The sequence below is a fragment of the Molossus molossus genome, unplaced genomic scaffold (genome assembly GCF_014108415.1).
Source record: "Molossus molossus isolate mMolMol1 unplaced genomic scaffold, mMolMol1.p scaffold_m16_p_11, whole genome shotgun sequence".
NCBI classification, from domain to species: Eukaryota; Metazoa; Chordata; class Mammalia; order Chiroptera; family Molossidae; genus Molossus; species Molossus molossus.
The window spans coordinates 24,700,600-24,721,416 of record NW_023425346.1 but is presented as its reverse complement, the minus strand read 5'-3'; the positions used below and the strand labels follow the sequence as shown (position 1 = coordinate 24,721,416).

At 35.1% G+C, this 20,817-nt stretch overlaps 1 protein-coding gene across 1 annotated transcript in view; it reads left to right on the top strand.

Moving 5' to 3' along the window:
- LRP1B (LDL receptor related protein 1B) overlaps window positions 1-20,817 on the top strand; it is a 1,816,022-nt gene that overhangs the window by 1,114,463 nt on the left and 680,742 nt on the right. The window contains exons 20-21 of the mRNA XM_036254023.1: window positions 613-780; window positions 19,418-19,600. Coding sequence (XP_036109916.1) covers window positions 613-780; window positions 19,418-19,600 — 351 coding nt within the window. The remainder of the gene's footprint in view (window positions 1-612; window positions 781-19,417; window positions 19,601-20,817) is intronic.

The window sequence follows — 20,817 nt, the reverse complement described above, 5'->3', positions numbered from 1 at the left end:
CATTCTCAGCCACTGATTTCAATGGAATCTGTTTTCACTTTATGTTCCTCTTCCTTCCCTTCTGCAACAGTTGTTAATAAAGAATATAAATCATTGCTAACGATAGTGTACAATACTTTTCCCAGTATGAATGCACACTGAGGAGCCAGTGGGGGAAGAATCACAGTATAGGGAGTGAGGGATTGAATAGGAGATACAGTTATAAATTCTGGTGCATGGATATTGTAGTCAAAATAATAATTTTCTGCAATAATTATGTCACTAGCTATATCATTTCATGAAATTCCTGTAGTTACCCGTGTCCTCCCACTTCTTAATGATTTCATGCTGCATGGATATATTCAGTGGTCAGTCAGTTCCAAGTGAAGTAGAAATGAAGCTTCAATATGCAACAACTGATTTTTTTTCCCTCCTGGTTCAGTAATTGTGTCACATCAGAAGTGAAGCAGTATACAAAAGTAGTTTGCCCACTGTTCCTGGGAAACACTGATCACTGATTTGTCATTCCTGTTGCAGTAACAAAAGCAAACCCCGGAAATCAAAAGCAGTTAGTTGTTTGTGAGAAAACGTCTCTGCCTGGATTGGTGTTCACTATGTCGGTGTTCTTTCCAGATGATGACTGTGGGGATGGGAGTGATGAGGTGGGCTGTGTCCACTCCTGCTTCCTCAATCAGTTCAGATGTTCCAGTGGCCGGTGCATCCCAGGCCATTGGGCCTGTGATGGTGACAATGACTGTGGAGACTTCAGTGATGAAACCCAAATCAATTGTACCAAAGAAGGTGAGTAATGTTGTGAATCCATTAAATTTCACTGTAAGTTGTCATATACTAATTGGAGTATTTCAGAGTCAATATGATATAAAAAATACATTGCTCATCAGAAAAAAATATTTTATATATATATACATACATAAAACTGTGAAAAATAATTTGCTATCTCTTTACTTTCGCTCTTCCCATTCCTTGGTTTCTCAATTTAATGCCTCCTTATACTTTCATACCTTCTTCTGTGGTCTTGGCGTCCAATTTGCATAAAATGCTTTACTTTCTACACTTTAACCCCCTCCAACTGCTAAATGGCCAAACCCCAAATCCCAAAAGGAAAAAAAAGTGAAAACAAGACAAGCGTACTTTTTTCTTTTCTTTGTACACCAAATTTGTTTCCTCAAGGTTTGAAATAATGCCCTATTAAACGGTGATAGTCCAACTGACAGCCTTTCTGGGAAGCAAGCTGAGAAGGAAGGATGTGGCTCTCAGCGTATCCGTGGGCAACTGGAGCTTGTTGTTTGCATGAGTTACTTTGCGAAATGTGATGAACAATAAGGAAAATTTAATAAATTAGAAACCATGTTAGAAATATAACAACAAAAAAATTATTAGACTGTCAGACATTCATACAATCAGTATTAAGTACAATGTTATTCATGCTTTCATACATTCCACAAATATTTATTGAGGGCTTTTATGTGTCAGGTACTGTGCTTGGACTGAAAGGATAGATAAAAGGATAAAAAGCACAGTTCCTGTTCAGTTTTAACTTTCTAGCATGCGAACAGACAAACAATAAAGTAATTTATTTAAATGGTAGAACTAGGGGAACCGTATACTATGTGATCACATGAATTAATTTCAAAGTGTTCTCCAAGGCGATAGATCTGTCTTGTAAATATTTGACAACCTATAAAATAGAAAGTTGCTCAAGTATTTTCTCTGACATGATTACTTTTCTCTCTTTCTCTCCCTTCTCTTTTTCTCATCCTCATTCTCATTTCTCTCTCAATTTAGTTGGTTCAATAGTATATATGAGCTAGAACTTTTGCTCATCATTAATCTAGCATGAAAAAAGAAAAAGTATACAACGCACTTTTTTCTCTTTTTCTTTAGATATTTAAAGCATTCATCCAGGGTGTGGTTGACATGTTATTGCTAAATTACATTGAGAATATAAACTGCATTTCCCCTAGCTCGCAGATGTCTTTGAAGGCTCCTCGTGAGACATACATCTGTGGCCTGCTGGCACCGCCCCATCACACGCCGTAAAAGACAAATTGCCCCAAAGTTAATTTACTTTCATCTCAGAATTAAAATCCCATCCGTCTCTTCAATGTCTGTTTATCTCTAAGTCAAAATTCTCATTGCACATTAAGAAGTTTTGGAGAGATTCCTTTAGCCTCATGAGTATCCAGAGCAAGGCACACCCCCTTGGAGGCTCTTTAGAGAATTGGGGGGTATGAATTATTATAGAATCAGTGACTATTTAATGTTAATGGCCTTCCTCTTTAGAGCGCTTCAATTTCACTAATATGTCACTGTAAATGATATACTGTCGATGTGAACGCCATGCATTTTTATAGGATTATGGTAATACACTAAGGAAATGATCCAGATAATCTCCATGATTCTTGGACATGATTCAAGCGAAGGATAAGGAGAACTTCCTGAACTAATTTATATTTATCAGATTATACATTGTACTGGGATTCTCAAATCAAATACTATATTTGGTAATTACAAGTTACATAATTGAAGAAAAGTAACAATCTGGGATGACTGGTGCAAGATAACCCAGAATATTTCATAAGGCATTTAAATACTTTTAGCCATCATTATTTTGACGGTGTATTCTGATATAGGATTTGCGAAATAACTACAGCACACAGACGTGTTAAAGCTGATCAGAAAGTCATTGTGTGCCTGCAGGGTTCGTGAGGCCATTGCCAAGGTAACATGGAAATCTGATGCAATTAGTCATGTAATTCAGCCCCCAAACCTGCAGGGGCAGAAAGAGCAGGGCATTCTGGCTTAAGTTTCAAGACTGGCTGTCAAAACTGGTCAAATCCACCACGTAACTGCTGAGCACTTTGCTTTATGCTGCCTGGGTAAGCAGAACATATGGTGTAGTTTTTCTCAACTCACACTGTTTTCAAAGGGTAGAAATACTCTTTTATTTATTTTTTAGTATTTTTTATTTATTGATTTTTAAGAGAGAGGAAGGGAGAGGAAGAGAGATAGAAACATCAATGAGAGAGAACATCGATTGGCCGCCTCCTGCTGCATGCCCCGCACTGGGGATCAAGCCCACAACCTGGGCATGTGCCCTGACCAGGAGTCAAACTGGCAAACTCTTGGTGCATGGGTCAACGCTCAACCACTGGGCCACACCAGTCGGGCAAAATACTATTGAATTAACTTTCAATGGTAAAGTAGCAGGAGAAACCAGGAAATGAAACATTCTACATATAATCTCCATTTCAGAAATTTCAGAACTTACGTTTAATTCATTTTCCCTCTGAAACTACTTTCAAAAAAAAAGAATTTCTATAATGCTCATCACTTTTTACATGATCAATATGATTAATTAATGAAAAAGTTCCCTCCTAGATGACCGTATACTCATCTTTCTCTCTTAATGCTGTCGTGCTCTTTCCTCTCACTTCCAAGCTCCCTCACTAGGCAGAAACACGCACCCGCACACACACGCAGCGTCTTTAAAAAGTGCTGCATTGTCATAATTATTTTTGTGTGTGCACACACAGTACAAGCAGCAGGAGGATAGAAAGACAATCGATAGGACATTGATTTCTTCCCTGGTTTAAATGACTGTTTCTCATTAATGCTCTGGTTTCTTTTGGTTGTGAACCCTTTGATTGGTACATATTTCTGTAGTGACCCATTTAAAAACCTACTGGGTAAATAGATTTTTTCAAGTGGAAAAGTAATTGAGGCTGGGCCCTCAAAATGTTGACATGTGGGAACTGCTGCTACAGCCTCAGTACTGCTCGTTTATCTAAGTATTGAAAGATTTTGTGAAGAAAAAAAAAAAGATTTTACATGTAGGGACATCAAGAATAAAGGTAAAATGAGAGTTTAGTTTTTTCTTATAAGTCTTTTAGCTCTCTGACTGAAATAGTAAACAAACAAACAAGCAAACACAAAGTCTGGACACATCAGATCTATGAAATACAATTACATAGAATTAATCTGATCTCATTGTTGACAATGTAATTCATTTGAATTATGAAACTTTTATTCCTATACTATTTGGGAACTGTGTCAACCATATTTCACCCGAAGAATAAGCATTTCTGAAGTAAACATATGAACGTTTTTCAGTATCATTAGACAGTTCTTCCCACTGGGGAATTTCATTCTGAAAGTGTTGTAAAAATGTGTACCAACTAGTCTCAGCACAGAGTCAACGGAGAAAGGGGCAGGTCTCCTCTAGAACAGATTTTGCCTCAATTTTGTAATTTATTTTAAACATAACATAAATGTCCCTCAAAGAATTGGATTTCTTTTTGCTTTGAGGAAAAAAAGATTTATGGTCATTGTCTTTAATGCCTGTTGGTAGGCTGTCTAAAAGGGATTGTTTACTGCCTGCTGCACTAAGCCCATGAATTGGGTGATTCTGGAACACATGAGATCTCTTATTTATATTGTGAATACAAACGAGATGCAAATTTAAAATTAAGTATGTATCAGCCTTCAATTTTGATTTAGGATGAGTAATTTTAATGAGTTCCTAAGTCCATTAGGCAGCTAAATGTGTACCGGTGTTAATATGCACACTCACACACGCTCCCATTCTTCTGCTCTTACTGTCTACACTGCTTCTGCTTTGGAAATTTCCACTTTGCTGTTGTGCTCTGTCCTCATCCATTCATTATTCATTCATTTATGTTTTCACCTCACTACTTCCTTGTTCCAAAACTTGAGAAGGGAACCAGAATAACTTTATCTTATCTTTATAGTTTCTTAGTCAAGTACAATATTAGATGCACAGTGAATGCTCAGTAAGAGTCTATCTCTTGACCAAAAAATTTTATTTTTACTCACAGAATTTACCCCTTGTTTCATTTGTCTTGTAACTTTATCTGTTTACTCATGTTACCTGCAAATGCTGGAGTTTATGTTCATGACGATGCACAAGACTGAAGTGCACTGATTTAGCCATGTAGATTTTCTTAATACATGTAATTTATTTCATTTATTCAAAAATATTTGCAATTTTAGCCCAAGATTTAATAAAATAAAATAGACAGAATGTCTCCTTATCTTCTATTATTATTATTATTTTGTTTACGTCTCTTTGCCCAAAAGATAGTATATTTCAGAAAGATAGAAAAGTTTCCATTTTTTGTATCTATTATTTAACAGTAAGTGTTACTGAGTAGGTTCCATTAGTGATACTATTGGCGGGGGGAGTTAACATATGTTGGTGACTCATTAATTGCCAGGCAGTTTACATTTGTTATTCCATTTAATCTTCACAATAAAGTTTAAGTTAAAATACTTGCCTAGAATTACTCAGTTGGAGTTTGAAATAAGGATGTCTACTCTTTATTCCTACATCCAGATTATTCAAATATCTGCTTTTTTTTTTCTGTTAACTTTCACCTAAAGATATTTTTCCATTTATTTTTAGATAGACTAGAAGGGAGGAAAGGAGGGAGGAAGAGAGAGAGAGAAAGAGAGAGAGAGAGAGAGAGAGAGAGAGAGAAACATTGATGAGAGAGAAATACATCTACCAGAGAGATAAGTCTACCTGCAACCCAGGTACATACCTTTGACCTGGAATCAAACCTGAAACCCTTTAGTCCACAGGCCAACACTATAACCACTGAGCCAAACTGGCCAGGGCCAGATACCTGCTTTTCCAGCTGTTGAGTTTGCTCTTCTTTTTTACTTCTTTTTTATTTTTTTCTAATTTTCTATGAATTAACATTTACATGATTTCCAAATAATTACCACCTTGTTCTCAATTGTATACTCAATATCCTTTAAAATGGGAAAAGAAAGATTTTTCTACTTATTACAGAACACTTAGAAATTTCCCAAAGAGCACTAAAAGGGACCTGGGCCATTACATTCAAATTACAATAAGTCTGTCTGTCTCTTTTCTTTCTATTTTATTTTTCCTCCCACATTTCTTGATAAATTGGATTCTGGAACTTGGTTGTTGGAATAACTGTGGACATTCCCATACAGAACATTTCTTCAGTTACCCAAATAATATACTTGTCTGGCATAAAAATTTTACTTCATAGATAAATTTAGGAAACTGGAAGAAAATTAAAAGATCATTTAGTTCAGCTTTTTTATTGTGCAGATGAGTAAAAGATCTCAGCTAGATAAACTCATTCTGCTGTAGCAAAAACATTGTTCTGCATCCTGGAAGCTGCCCACAATGCTCTGTGTTAGAGGTTGAGATGGAGACCTTGGAAGCCTAAATCGTCTTCAGGAGGGATTTTGAATCAAATAATCATGCTAAGTTCTTTGTGGAAAACTGAGTAAGGTCAGAGGTGTTGCCAAACCAAAAGAGACAATATCCTATGTAAGGAAGTTGAATCCACTCAGTGAAGTGCAGGTATCAAAATTTGATTTGTAGATGAAGACATAGGTTACACACTGAAGCCTGAAGAAAGTGGAAATTTAAACCATCTTTTGACTTCCAGTCTATGTTATGTCTCATCTCAGCTGAACCATCATTTTTTGTTTTTTGTTTTTTAATATATTTTTATTGCTTTTTAGAGAGAGAGAGAGAGAGAAAGATAGGAACATCGATGTGAGAGATAACCATCAACTGGCTGCCTCCTGCACGCCCCCTACTGGAGATCGCACCCACAACCCAGGCATGTGCCATGACTGGGAATTGAACCAGTGGCCTCTTGGTGCATGGGATCAATGCACAACCACTGAGCCACACCGGCTGGGCTGAACCATCATGTTTTTTAGCAGCACAATTTAATCCTAACCACACACCACCAAGAAATACTGCACGAACTCAGTCACCTGTTTTGTTTTTCTTTCAGGAAGATATTTTCCATTCATATATGCTCACAATTTTAAAAAACCTGCTATTATTTCTCAGTCACTCAATTTTATTGAGAATAAATGATTGGCTTTGAATTTGGAGAAATTAGCAAATTATATTATGGACTCAGCAAAATCAGAAAATCTTCTGTCCTAATTATTTAATAAAATATCAGATTATTTTCTGATAAAATATATTTTAAAATAAATTTAATCTCCATTTCATGTTAGAGAAGTATAATATATGATTACAGTGAGGTATAAATTGTCTGGCTTAATTTTATTCTCTCAAAGATTGATTTAGTTTCCTTAGGAAATGTTAATACCAAGATATCAAAACTATTTTAATTTTGAATGGAGTTTATTCATAGGCAGTTTCTTTTTGTTTTTCAGGACAAAATAGCTCCTTAAAATTTTAACCTTAATACTACAAACAACTTTTCCATCAAGAGCAAAGAAAATAAAGCATTTTTTTGAGAATTTGTTTCTAGCAATATGATTATCAGAAACATTAAAAAGAATCAGATAAATATAATTACAGATATTTAAAAATGGAATATTAGAAACTGGCTCATAATAGGAAGACACCAATTATTCTCATCATTACCACACAGAAAATTAGTAATAGTTCCACATTAGTTTCTAGATAAATTTAGCTTTCCTATTAAGACAATAATTAGACACCTTGACTCTAAATAGAGTAACATCTTTTGTTTTATAAAAAATATACTTAATAACTAAAGCCAATAGGTAACAAAAAATAACTAATTTTTAATGAAGAACCTCAGCCTGATTTCTGCTCTTTTAATAAAGCAAAAATAAATAAATAATGGCAACAGTAAATTAATTTTCATATTTCATAAATTCTGCTTCATCATTCTTCTGTTGCAGTTAATGATCAATGAATTGGTAGGACTTTATATTTAGCAGAAAATAAACAAATAAACAAACAGAAAAGAGACAAAGGGCATGGATAATCTATTAAAAGTTACTTCACTTATCAAATTGAGTTGTGGTCATGCTTTTGTGAGATTAAAAAAATCAACAATGGGATAAAACTTGGTTAGTAGTTAGATTCTTTCAGAGCTAATTTGAACTCTCAGCATTTGTTTCCTTGTTTATGTGAAGTAACCACTAAATTTTCACTTAGATATTATAGTCTTACACTGTACTGACCAAATTCATTCATTTTTTGTTGGGGAATTTAGTTCTGTGTTGGCATTTGTGCACCATTAATTGATTGTTATTACCTACATCCAAAAACCTTTTCCAAATAACTTTGGTGCATAAAATAATCCATTTAAATCACCACCACCTTCCTGGTGTGGAATACTCACAGAAAAATCTTTCAGCACAGCATGTTGTCATTGTTGATATATATGCACTTGAATCAGATGTTCTGTGAATCATAAATAGAATTTAGGACATTTTCACAAGGGTCACCAAATCTTTGCTGTAATGAGTCAGAAAGGAAATATTTTAGGCTTTGCCTGTTGCCTCTACCCAATTCCACTTTTAGCATTAAAAAAAAAAAAAAAAAGCCAGAGACTATATATCCTCAAATGATATGGCTGTGTTCCAATAAAAATGTATTTATAAAAACAGGACGTGGACCAGAACTAGTGTGCAGATTATGGCTTGCTGACCCCTTATTTAAAAACCAAGTAGAGACACACCTCAAAGGAGCTATAATCCTGAATAATCAATCCTAGATGCCCTGGTTTCATAGACCATCACATTTATTATGATACAAAGTTAAAAAATAATGGAGAGAAGAAAAAGCCAGTGAAAGAAGAGATAAACGTTAATAATGTTTAAATTATATTATTGGACTCCCCCTCAAACATATAGCTCATATGTATATGCTTATACATACTCTTCTATATAATAATGCCCTACATCATTTTAAAATATCAAATTTATGTAATCTTTTAAAAACATTTTTACAGTAAATATTTGATTCCTATGATGAGTTTGGCATATCGTTAAGCCAAGAAACAAATTTCAAATGTGATACATCCTCACTGCAATCTGCTTTACTTAATATTTGACATCTAGTACACCTTTTAATAAGATTCTTAATTTGAACATCAAACAGATTTTTTAGTTTTAGCCAATTCAACAGATTAATACATCCTTCTCACTTGTGTTTAGATAATATAGAATTTCATCATTCCTATAATGCATTCAATTCTATATGAAATGCTCATGGTGGAGTTCTAGATATCAAAACTTAAAACTTTAATGAACTAAAAGCAAGGTTTTATTTGTTTCATAGTTTTTACTTCGATACTTTAACGGACTGGGGGGTATTTAGCTTGCTGAATTGAAACTTTTCTTCCTATGTTTTTTGAGTGGCTATATGTCTATATGTTTTTATCATTAAAAGCATTTTTGTGTTAATATACTTAAAGTTGTGTTTAGGTATCCACATATTTTTTTTTCCATTTTCTTCTGTTCTACTCTTCTAATTGACCCAGACAGTAAATGTTAAGGATTTGAAATCTTGTTTCTATTTTATTATTAAATTTTCCATTAAGTCCCATGTATTAAATAATGGTTTGGATAGTCCCATAAAACTTTCTTTTTAATTTTTTTTCCTTTATTGATTTTAGAGAGAGAGGGAGGGAGAGGGAGAGAGAGATAGAAACATCGATGAGAGAGAACATCGATTGGCTGCCTCCTGCATGGCCCCCACTGGGAATTTGGCCCACAACCTGGGCATGTGCCCTGACCGGGAATCAAACCAGCGACGGCTTGGTGCATGGGTCAATGCTCCACCACTGAGCTACACCAGCTGGACCACATACAACTTTCTATCATGATAATCTCCAGTGGGGACAACATATGGGGATAAGAAGAATTTGTTGGAATAGGTGATAAAACACATAGAAAAGCATGACATTGGAAGAGTTTGGGGTGGGAGAAAGGGAGGAACAGTGAGAATAATAACCAAGAGGCATGGCATCCCAAATCTAGGTGACCTGTGCGCATTCCAAGGTCCAGTGGGTGAGAACAAGTTGCTTTAAGAAGGAGGCCCCAGGCTCGACATCATTGTCAATTCACAGCTGAGATTACAGTCCCATTAGGCAGGCAGCAGCCCCTGGGAAATCCATCCCACATTACATATAGAAGAGCAGGGCACTGTACCCCCAGTGACCCCGACACAGGCGTTAGCCAGGCTGCTCAAGGGCTATGATAGAGTTTAATAAGCCCCACTCTAAGGATTTCTAGAAACCAGGGATAGCCTAACTTCCTTCAGGGAATGTTAAGGATACCCTGAGACAGAAGCCAGCCAAGGTTATGTCCATACTCTGCTGGTAAATTAAATAACTATTGATTGATATGCTGCCAAACCTATTGTCAGCAGTTTCAGGGCAGGAGAAGAACATGTTGAAATCTGGAACAAACAGCTGCCATTGGAGCAGGAATTATTCATACGTAGTGATTCATTGAGAAGCTAGGCAACGAGCAAGTACTGACACGTGATGATGATAGGAAGTGCATGAAGCTCTGTGCACCTGCAATGTCTAGTGCTTTTTACTTTTCAAGGCATTTAATGATAAATAATGTTAAAGTACCAGCACCATTAAAATGATTTTTTAAAAGCTTACTCCCCTGCCAAGAGTGGTCTTACAATTTAAATAATTCATTATATTTGCTATACCATTATTAGCTATTAGCTATTTTCTCAGGAGGGCTTCAACATTTCTTATAAAACAAAATATAGTCTGATTATTTTAAAAAACAGTATAAATATAGTTTTGCAATCCGGATTTTTTACAATTTTTAACTTTAGGAGGAAAAAAAATTCTGTCTCTGTACAGTTGCTAGTCATTTAACTGCAAATATTTAGTCACAGTGAATTCATTTAAATATTGAGATAAATTTCACCATCAGTTGCCACATTTCCTCCAGGGCTCTGGATTTATTTATTTATCAGATTCCCCAAATTGTATGCTTGATTTAAATAGCTTCAGGGTAAAAATACAATAAAATTGCATTAGTTTAAAATATCACCAGCATCAGCAACATGAAAACATAACAGTAAAACAGCATGAGCATGTACATACAAACATACTCATCATTTTAACTCTCCATTGGGACAAGCTGTATTACAAAGATAGATTGTGTGCCAAGCCCTGAAGCTCAAGCAACTGGGGCTCTGGGGAACCACACAGGCCTGGAACGGGAGTTAGAATGGCCATCACAGGCTCCTCAGAGAAATGCAGTTTGTTATCCAGGGGAAAATCAACAACTGTTAACAAAAGCTGATTTCATTTGGCGAGGTTAAGGAGAAATAAAACTCCATGAAGTTTTTCTGTTTTCTGGCAGAGGAGGGTAACATTTCTAAACATTGGTACATACCCAAACCTAACAGACATTAAGAAATAGGTTTAAGGTATTTTTAATTTATTATAAAGGGGTGGGATGGAAAGAGGGCAGGGAAGAAACATAAAAGTGTATGTGACAGTCTATCTCACTTTATTTTTTATTTTTTTATTTTTTCCTCACCCGAGGACATTTTTCGATATTTTGTTCAGATAGAGTGAGAGGGAGAGAGAGAGAGAGAAACATCGACATGAAAGCGACACATCGAGTGGCTGCCACCCACACGACCCAACCAGGGATGGGTACAAACTGCAACCAAGGTACGTGCCCTTAGCGGGAACCGAACCCGGGTCTCTCCGGACTGCAGGCCGACGCTCTAACCGCTGAGCCAAACCGGCCAGGGCTCTATCTCACTTTAGTATAAATGTAGAGTGTTCAGTGAATGAAATAGATGGACATAAATAAGATCCTTTATGTATCTAAGGGATTTGAAGAATTTTTTTTTATTTTCTATTTATGGATTAAATGCTCCAAAAGTGTCTATATAAACTGGATATCTGAGCATATCACAGTCTAGCTGAAGTCCTATCTGGATTCCAGTCTATTTAGTGTTTAATTAAAACCACTTAGCACAGCATAAAAGGCCTCTCATGTCTAGCCATTGCTCACTTTTTAGTTTTCCCTTTATCCTCTCTTCCCATCACACACTACATAAAGTTTTATGAATGCTTTTGACTTTGTTCATAATATATTTTTTTCATGACACTTTCCCTTTTGTCTGATTCTTCATCTTGACTCAGAATTCTCTGTCTTCTAATCCTCTGTCATAAGAATTCCTTATCTGAAATCCCTATGTCCAGGTTAGTTTTCCCTGTACATGTTTTCAAGGTATTCTCTTCTAACAAAGTACTTATGACATTGACTTGTAGCTGAACCCATCATCTACTCACCTATATACCCACTATTTTATGACACTTTCAACGGTAAACAGGATGCCTTTTATTTTTCACCTGGACTCCAGGAAAAGCCATTTTCTACTTCCCCTCAAGTATCATCACATTCATTTTTAAAAATATAATAACCATTGATAATTTCAAATAATGTAGATTAATTCTATCATCCTTACTTTGTTTCAAAATCTCCAATAGATAGATATTGATTGAACTTATCTTACCACAGGAGTTGAAGCCCGACAAGATCCCGCCCTGCCTCCTCTCAGCCCCCTTTCCCTCACGCACCCTCATTCACTTCCTTTTCCTTCTGCAAAAACAGACTTTGCTGCTTTACTCCCACGGTCTGCTATGTTCTCTACATTAACTTGCATGGCTGACTCTTTTCCTTCCTTCTGGTCTCATCCCAAATATCACCTCCTCGGAGAGACTTTCCTAATCTCCCTTGTCAACATGCCTCCTGTACGTAAGTCCGTTCTTATAGTGGTCATCAAGGATGTTCACAAAATGTTTACATTTCTTTCTTTTTCTTAGAACACAGTAAGATTGTACTTCCTAGAAATGTGTGGTTGGATGGGACCAACAGGGTGGGGCCCCACCCAGTGTGGTGCTTTGGCCAATGAATTGTGATCAGAGGTGATATATGTTTCTTGCTCTGTAGCATTTTTCTGATCCATTTTCTTCATAGCACTTGCTGTTTTCTATACTAATCTAGTTTATGTACTTCTATAATTATTTATTAAAAGCCTACATGCTTCTTGCTTTCTTCATGTAAGTTCTGTAAGAACAGTAAAGTCTTTTTCTTATCCCCAGTTTTATCCTGATACTGGGAAAAATGCCTGGCACATTGCAGCAAATATATGTTTAAAGGACAAACGAAGGAGTCATTGAGGCAAATATACTCATTTTTAAAGATTATGAAACTAATTTGGTATTTCTCTGCCCCTAACTAGATGTGTAACCATGGGTAACATCACTCAACTTTTCTGACACTCTAATTTTTTTTTTTTCTTTCCTGGTTGGCAACTGATTGAGGAAGCAAGCTGAAGACTACCTCCTGTAACTTGTAATTTATTGGGATCTTTTCACAACAGATCAAATTTTACCATTAGCTAGAATAAAGTAAATATTAAATATTATTAGAAAAAATAAGCTAAACTGCAGTATTTAATATATTAAAAATGAGTTTATAGATACTTTGATTGTTATATGAGCTAATTATTATTTTTTTATTCTGGAGCCTCTAGTTGAGAAAGGCCTTGCAAGAGTTAATATCTGAACAGTGGTACAGGAAGCAGGCTCTGAAATTGAATTATGTTGGCTCACATCTCATCTTTGCTACTTGTTAACTATGAAACTATAGAAAGAAGGGAATCTTACCATTTGTGGTAGCGCAGATGGATCTGGAGGATATCCTGCTCAGTGAAATAAACCAGTATAGAAAGACAAATACCGTTATGATTTCACTTCTATTTGGAATCTAAAGAACAATATAAACCAACAAAACAGAAGCAGACTCATAGATACAGAGAACAGACTGATGATTGCCAGAGGGGAGGAGGTGGGGGACTTTGTGCAAAAGGTGAAGGAGTTGAGAAGTACAGATTGGTAGTTACGAAATCGTTATGGGGGATATAAAGTACAGCGTAGGAAATATAGTCAGTAATATTGTAATAACTATGTAGAGGGCCAGGTGGGGACTTGAAATATTAGGGGGGACACTTTGTAAAGTAGATGATTGTCTAATCACTATGCTGAACACCTGAAACTAATATAAAATAATATTGAATGTAAACTCTAATTGAAAAATTTTTAAATATTTTAAAAGACTTTTTGGACATTTACCAAAAAAAAAAAAAATTGTTTTGTAATTTCTGTTTCTGTGAAATAGGTGGTCTCAATAAGCAGTTTTATTTATTTATTTATTTATAATCAAACTGAATAGGAGCACGTGAGTGATTTTTTTCCCACTGGGTTTTAATCCAAATATAATTAATTTGAAACTTAAGCAAATTTAGATGCCACGTACATGCAAGATACATGGAATGGGATAGAGGGAAGTGTGGTATTTGCCTTGGCATCGCTCTTCGAATCTGCCAAGAGTAAAGAAAAATCTCTGAATTCTTGCCACAGGAAGAAAAAATGTGAATCAGTACAAAACATCATGTATAGGTTTTGATATTTCATAAATCCCTAAAACCTACACATGAATTTCTTGAATCTACAGACATTAGAATAAAAGACCTAACTAACCCTAGGTAGTTTTGTTTTATATTTATTTATTTATTTATTTATTTATTTATTTATTTATTTATTATCAGATAGAGTGGGAGGGAGAGGAGGAGAAAGACAGAGAGAGAGAAACATTGATCTGAGAGAGATACATCGACTGGCTGCCACCCACAGGACTCCAACCGGGGCCGGGGGCAAACTGCAACTGAGGTATTGCCCTTAGTGGGAACCTAACCCGGGTCTCTCTGGTTCGCGGGCTGACGCTCTAACCGCTGAGCCAAACCGACCAGGGTGATAGTTTCGTTTTAAAATAAAGTGAGTCTTAAAGAATATTATGGACATTAACAGATGAAGTATAAATGGGAAGACAGTCTAGGTTGGGGATAATAATATAACCAAGACCAGGAGGTATGCATCAGTGACGTGTATGTGAATATTGCAAAGGGGAGAATTGTATCGCCATTTAGATTTGAATGTTTATAATGGTATATTGTATTTCCTTTCTCAAACTATACCCTCACTTTAAAACTACTGTACTCTGGTTGTTTGTGCTGCCCTAGCTAGTTTAGCAGCCCACAGAGGTTTAGACATGAATAAGAAGAAAAAACAAAAAAGAAAAAGAGAAGGCTCAGGGAAATATCGCATTTTAAATGTATAAGATATATGTTCATTTGGAATAAGAAAACAAATCAATTGTTTCATCTATGAATCACAAGTAGATAAACCAAATAATACCAAACAAAACAAATAAAATGCAAACGAAAATTTTTTAAAATATCAGACAATAGCAGCATATTCTCTCCCTTCACAGATTCTGTGATCACAACTTATTTTTGGCTGTAAATAACATTGAGTTAAAAAACCAGTACTCTTGATATATAGTTGCCATACTGCTGAATCAGGAGGAGCAGCCCTTTCCCCAAAGCAACAATTTATCTTTTGCAAGTCTCTCGTGTGTGTGTGTGTGTGTGTGTGTGTGTGTGTGTAAATGAAGAGTTTATAGAGGAAGACACAAGCTCAAGCTTCTCCCAGCTTCCACTCTCCCCAAGAACAGATCCTAACTATGAAAGAATGATAAGCATTCTTAGGGAAGATGTTGCAAGTCTCTTTTTGAAGCAGATTAATCTGATTAGTTCCTGAGGTTACATAATCTTCTTCTTAGGACTCTCCTATTATATCATTGAATTAATGGTTGAAGAACTTGACTTTAAAGAAATAGATCTTTGAAACCAAATCCCAAATATGTTTAAGAGTCAAAACATTACTCTTATAATAATTAGTTAAACATGGAATTTATTCCACTACTATTGACAATTTTTCAGGTAACATGGTTCCTAAAGAAATAAAAGATGGATAGAAGAATAGAAATTGGTGTAAAATTTGGTGTACGTCATTTAATTTTACTTAAGCTAATAAAGTATTTCCTAAATTAGATAATTTTAAGTGTACAATATGTTGTTTCTTTTTAAACTTTCCTTGCATATCACTATTCTGTTTATTTACTTAGTTCTCTGATCATTTTTAGAAATAATTTAAGCTATAATCTAGAAATATTAAAGGCTACAAAGAGGAAAGATTTAATCAAAAGCAGAATAAGGATTAATAATATGAATATATTGAGGGTGAGATTGGTCCAAACAAATGGATATCATGAAAATGATCCATAAATTTGACTCTAAATTTTCTAAGAAGCAATTTCAAAGAAAGAAACATGATAAACTAAGGGGGTTATTTCACAGATGTCCATGAAAAAGAATCATAAGAAAGAAACAATAATTTTTACAAGAGAATAAAATGAGTATCAATATTGAAATAACAGCTTTCCAGAGGTAATTCAGAAACAAAAGAAAATGTAGCGATCAATCGCCCTATTGCCCACTCCTGCCAAGGAGAAAAAATGTGCTAGGAAAAAAACAATAGAAATGAGTATCTTTTTTGTTTCATTATTGCACGGAGCTGTTAATACACTTCAGTCCAGTCCTTGTAAACAGGTAGCAGTGTAACTCTGCAAGGATGCTGGCCCAAGAATCTTCTTACTTTTCAAGGAACTAGAAAAATCTAGATTTTTAAAGAAAGTTTCAGATTTTTAAAAGGTTAATAGTGCATTTGCCGAGTTAAATATACTGAGGGATAGATTCAATATATAAGCTGCCAGTCTTCACTTTCATTTTAGGCAAGGTAGACAAATCAATAGACTATACTTCCCATTATTTATTATTTGAAATCATTGAGTGACAGTTACCTGAAATACAACATTTATATGCTATTGGTTGAGCTCATACTACAGGTTATACAATTCAGCTGAGCTAAGATTTGTTTTAAGGAAGGTTCAGTAGTAGAAAAAAGAACCAAAGATCATTTACTGCTGCAGGGAAGCTGGCTTCTTCACCATGGAATTACAGAGCTGAATGGGCCTTGAAACTCCATTTCATTACTCTCCTTTCTTTTTCCTGAACACTGAAATCACATAGGATTTGAAGTTATCAAGATACTAGGCTTGAAGACTTCATAATATCTTTTTAATTACATTTTTGTCAATTACAGTTTACATTCAGTATTATTTTGTATTAGTTTCAAGTGTACCACATGCATGCTAGTGAGACAACTTACAAAGTGGCCCCCTCGATATTCTCAGCACATACCTGATACCATACCTAGTTATTACAATATTATTGACTGTATTCCCTATGCTGTACTTTACATCCCTGTGACTATTTTGTAACATGAAACCGACCTCAACATTCTTTACCACTGGAGTGGTTAGGCCAAGCTGTTAAATAGGGTTCTCTGCGGACGACACTAATATAGTGCGAAGTAGCTATATCGCATTTCATATGTATCTTTCAAATGCACGGAGGCTTAACCATCTTGATTGATTATGTGTAAGCGGTCATTGTATTTAACCAAGAAGACTATATATCCAAAGTCAGAATGATTTGGATAGGTAGGAAAGAAGAAAAAAGTGGCTGGTTTTGCAAGGCACTTCATAGCCAGCCTGAGCTCACTGTCTTCTCTGTCAACTGGGTGTGATTTTCACAAGTGTTGTCAACGGTGGAAATTAGTTCTGTGGGTTTCCTGTGAATCTGAACTCCTATTTTCTACCAACAGATTCACTCAAGCCTTTTCTTGCTTCAGCGAGGATCCTTTTTCATTTTCCTTTTGGTTATTTGTTATTTCATCATTACTGCTCTAGGAATACTTGGGAAGTAGAGTTAAGAGTAAAGGCAAATTTGAGCACCTTTATAGTATTGTATAACCTGACATATTATAGTTGTTGAACATCTTCACTTTTTTTTCTTTATTGATTTTAGAGAGAGAGGAAGGGAGAGGAAGAGAGATAGAAACATCGATGAGAGAGAACATTGACTGGCCGCCTCCTGCATGCCCCACACCAGGGATCTGGCCCACAACCTGGGCATGTGCCCTGACCAGGAATCAAACTGGAGACCTCCTGTTGCATGGGTCAGTGCTCAACCAGTGAGCCACGCTGGCCAGAAAAATTAATTTTTCTTAATTTTTCTTAAATTAAGAAAAAATTATGAACCAAGCTATTTATATCATAAAAAATTACACCACTACAAAAATTTGTAGTTATAATAATAATAATTTACAGATATCCAATTTATTCCTCACAATAAGTCTGCAGACTCTCCACTTTTCAGGTGAACAAATGAAGGTCTTAAAAGAATAAGTAGCTGCTTCAGTGATATAAGTGTTATTATTAGCTTTGACCCTAAATGAGTCTAATCTTAATTCATAATCATGTGATTCCCACTGAGCCAGCACATTAAGTACTGGGTAACTCACATGAATCTCTTTCAAATTTAACATAATGACATAGAATAATTGCCATTATAGATATATAGATTAATTGCTGAATTATCTATATAGGACAATTCATTTGTTACATTACAATTTTGGTAAAGAAAAACTTTTGCCAAAATATTTGTTTTATAACAGAATTTAGAGATGCTGGTTACTCCATCCCATAATAATAGATAATAAAAATTTAATATACTGCCTACTACAGTCAAACTATTCAGTTGTACTATGAAACATCTGTATCCCAAACATGTTCTTTTCTTATACTTGCTTATGCTTACCTGAATAATTTAATCTATATTTTCAGTTGCCAGGTTTTGAGGAAGAGTTATATAGATACTATATAAGTTATTAATTAATAAATCGACTTGGAATGTGTAGTACCTCATTAAATTCTTATGAGTCTGGCCCTGGCCGGTTTGACTCAGCAGTTAGGGTGCCGGCCTTTGGACCAATGAGCCACAGGTTTGATTCTGGTCAAGGGCACATACTTCTGTTGTGGTTCATCTCCGGCTTTGGTCAGGTCATGCGGCTTGTCGAGGCAGCCACTTGATGTGGCTCTATCACATTGATGTTTCTCTGTCTCTCTCTCTCTCTCTCCCTCCCTCTCGCTCTATCTGATGATAAGCAGAAAAGTATCCTCAGGTGAGGAATAAAAAAATAAAAATTTCTCATGTGTCTGCTGTGACTCTAAATTTAAAATATTATATCCTATAGAATTTAGCTTATTATGAGCTCTTTTATTTGCTTTTTTTTTTTTTTTTATTTTGGGTGTTATTCAAAGATTTTTGTTAGCCAGAAAGTACTTATTATTTACTTAGTTACCTTATAAGAGTTCAAAAAATTATCTAGAGAAGTGTAAGAGGTCATAAAAGTCAACATTTAGAATAGAATGTGAAACTATTTTATGTGTAAAAGAGAAAAATCCTTCAAAGATCTCATTTTTAAGACACTAATTAAAATCACAACAGAATATCCACATATTATCTTACTTGCTTTAAACCTTTTGCCAATATATGTGACCCTTTTAGGGATTCTGGGGGAGATAAGCAACATTTTCTCTAATTATTAATGTTTCTAACATGAATTTGAAAATAATACATAATAATATAGCTATTAAACAACTATTTAATAAAAATAAAATGTAAAATATAAAAATTAAACATATTTCTTAACCATCATAATAATGTCTAAAGGAAGAAAAATATTATCAAGTAAAATTATGATTTCTCTCCCCTCTACTTCTTTCTCTCTCTTTTCTACTTAAGAGATTCGTTCTCCTGCTGGTTGTAATGGGAATGAATTTCAGTGCCATCCGGACGGAAACTGTGTTCCTGACCTGTGGCGTTGTGATGGGGAAAAGGACTGTGAAGATGGTAGTGATGAAAAAGGCTGCAATGGTACCTTACGATTGTGTGATCACAAAACCAAGTTTTCCTGCCGGACTACAGGTGAGCAGAACATTGGGCTCAGCATCGACCTTGGGTTCTTGGATGCAGAATCCTTTTAGCTCATCCTCAATCCATTTCTCACCCTTGTGAAAAATATTATTGTGTTTCGTCTGACAGGTTGCTCACATTCTATATGTAACAATAATAGCTAACATTTTTCTAGTCTGTCACAGTTCTAAGAATGTTTTCTGCATGGACTTATTTTATCATGCCAATTCACAATGAGAAAACAGAGGCCCCAAGAAGATTTTAACTTGCTCAGGTTAAAAAGGTCAAAAGAAGTTTTAACTTGCTTGTTCACAGAATCAGTGTGGCAGAGTTGGGGTTTTAAACCAGGCAATCTAAATTCAGAGTCTCGAATCTCAGAGTCCAGGAAGAGACCCACAGCTAAACCCATGGACTGCCTTCCTCTTTCCATGAATAAATTCTCATCATGAAATTCAATGAGGATGATAAGAAAGGAAAGACAAAATTATATACATTTATTTTCAACTAGCTTTCTAAATATGATTGTGTTCTTGGTGGAGTTCATTAAAATAAAGGTGATGACCGTCATTCGAACCTTTGGTTTGTACAAGAGTTTCTAGGGCTTTTATATATTTATTTATTTGTTTGTTTGTTTATTTATTTTTATGAAGGTATTCTATCATTATGATTTTTCAACTTTGTTTTCTTATAGCAGTAGACTTCACCTGACATAATAAACCAACTCAATTCCCTCTCTATACCAGATGATTAGCTGAAGATTAGGGGAAAATAGATTACAATGAACTGTTGTGGTATAATTAGTGAAATAGTTAATATCATCCAAATAACCAATGGAAATAAATTTCTATAGATTTCAGGATATGTTTGTGAATCATCTCTGAAATTTCTTTTTATTGTAAAATTGCTTTTAAGTTGCTGAATTATGAGCTCTTAGTGATTTATTTTGCTTTCCATTAAGTGTTTGAAGCAAAAGATAAGACACAAGTTATCACAGATGTGATTAAGCAAACACTCTGGAAGCCACATGGTCCATGGGCATTCAAAATTATAAAGTTAATCACGTTTCTTTTCTTAAATACATCTTCTGACTACAATTAAGCTTTCAAATAATAAATGAATAAGTATAAATAAGTAATGTAACCTAACATGGATATAGATAAATATTTCCAGGGCCCATTTCTAGTGAGAGAGTTGTGTTTACAAACATGGATATTATTCCTACACTGTTT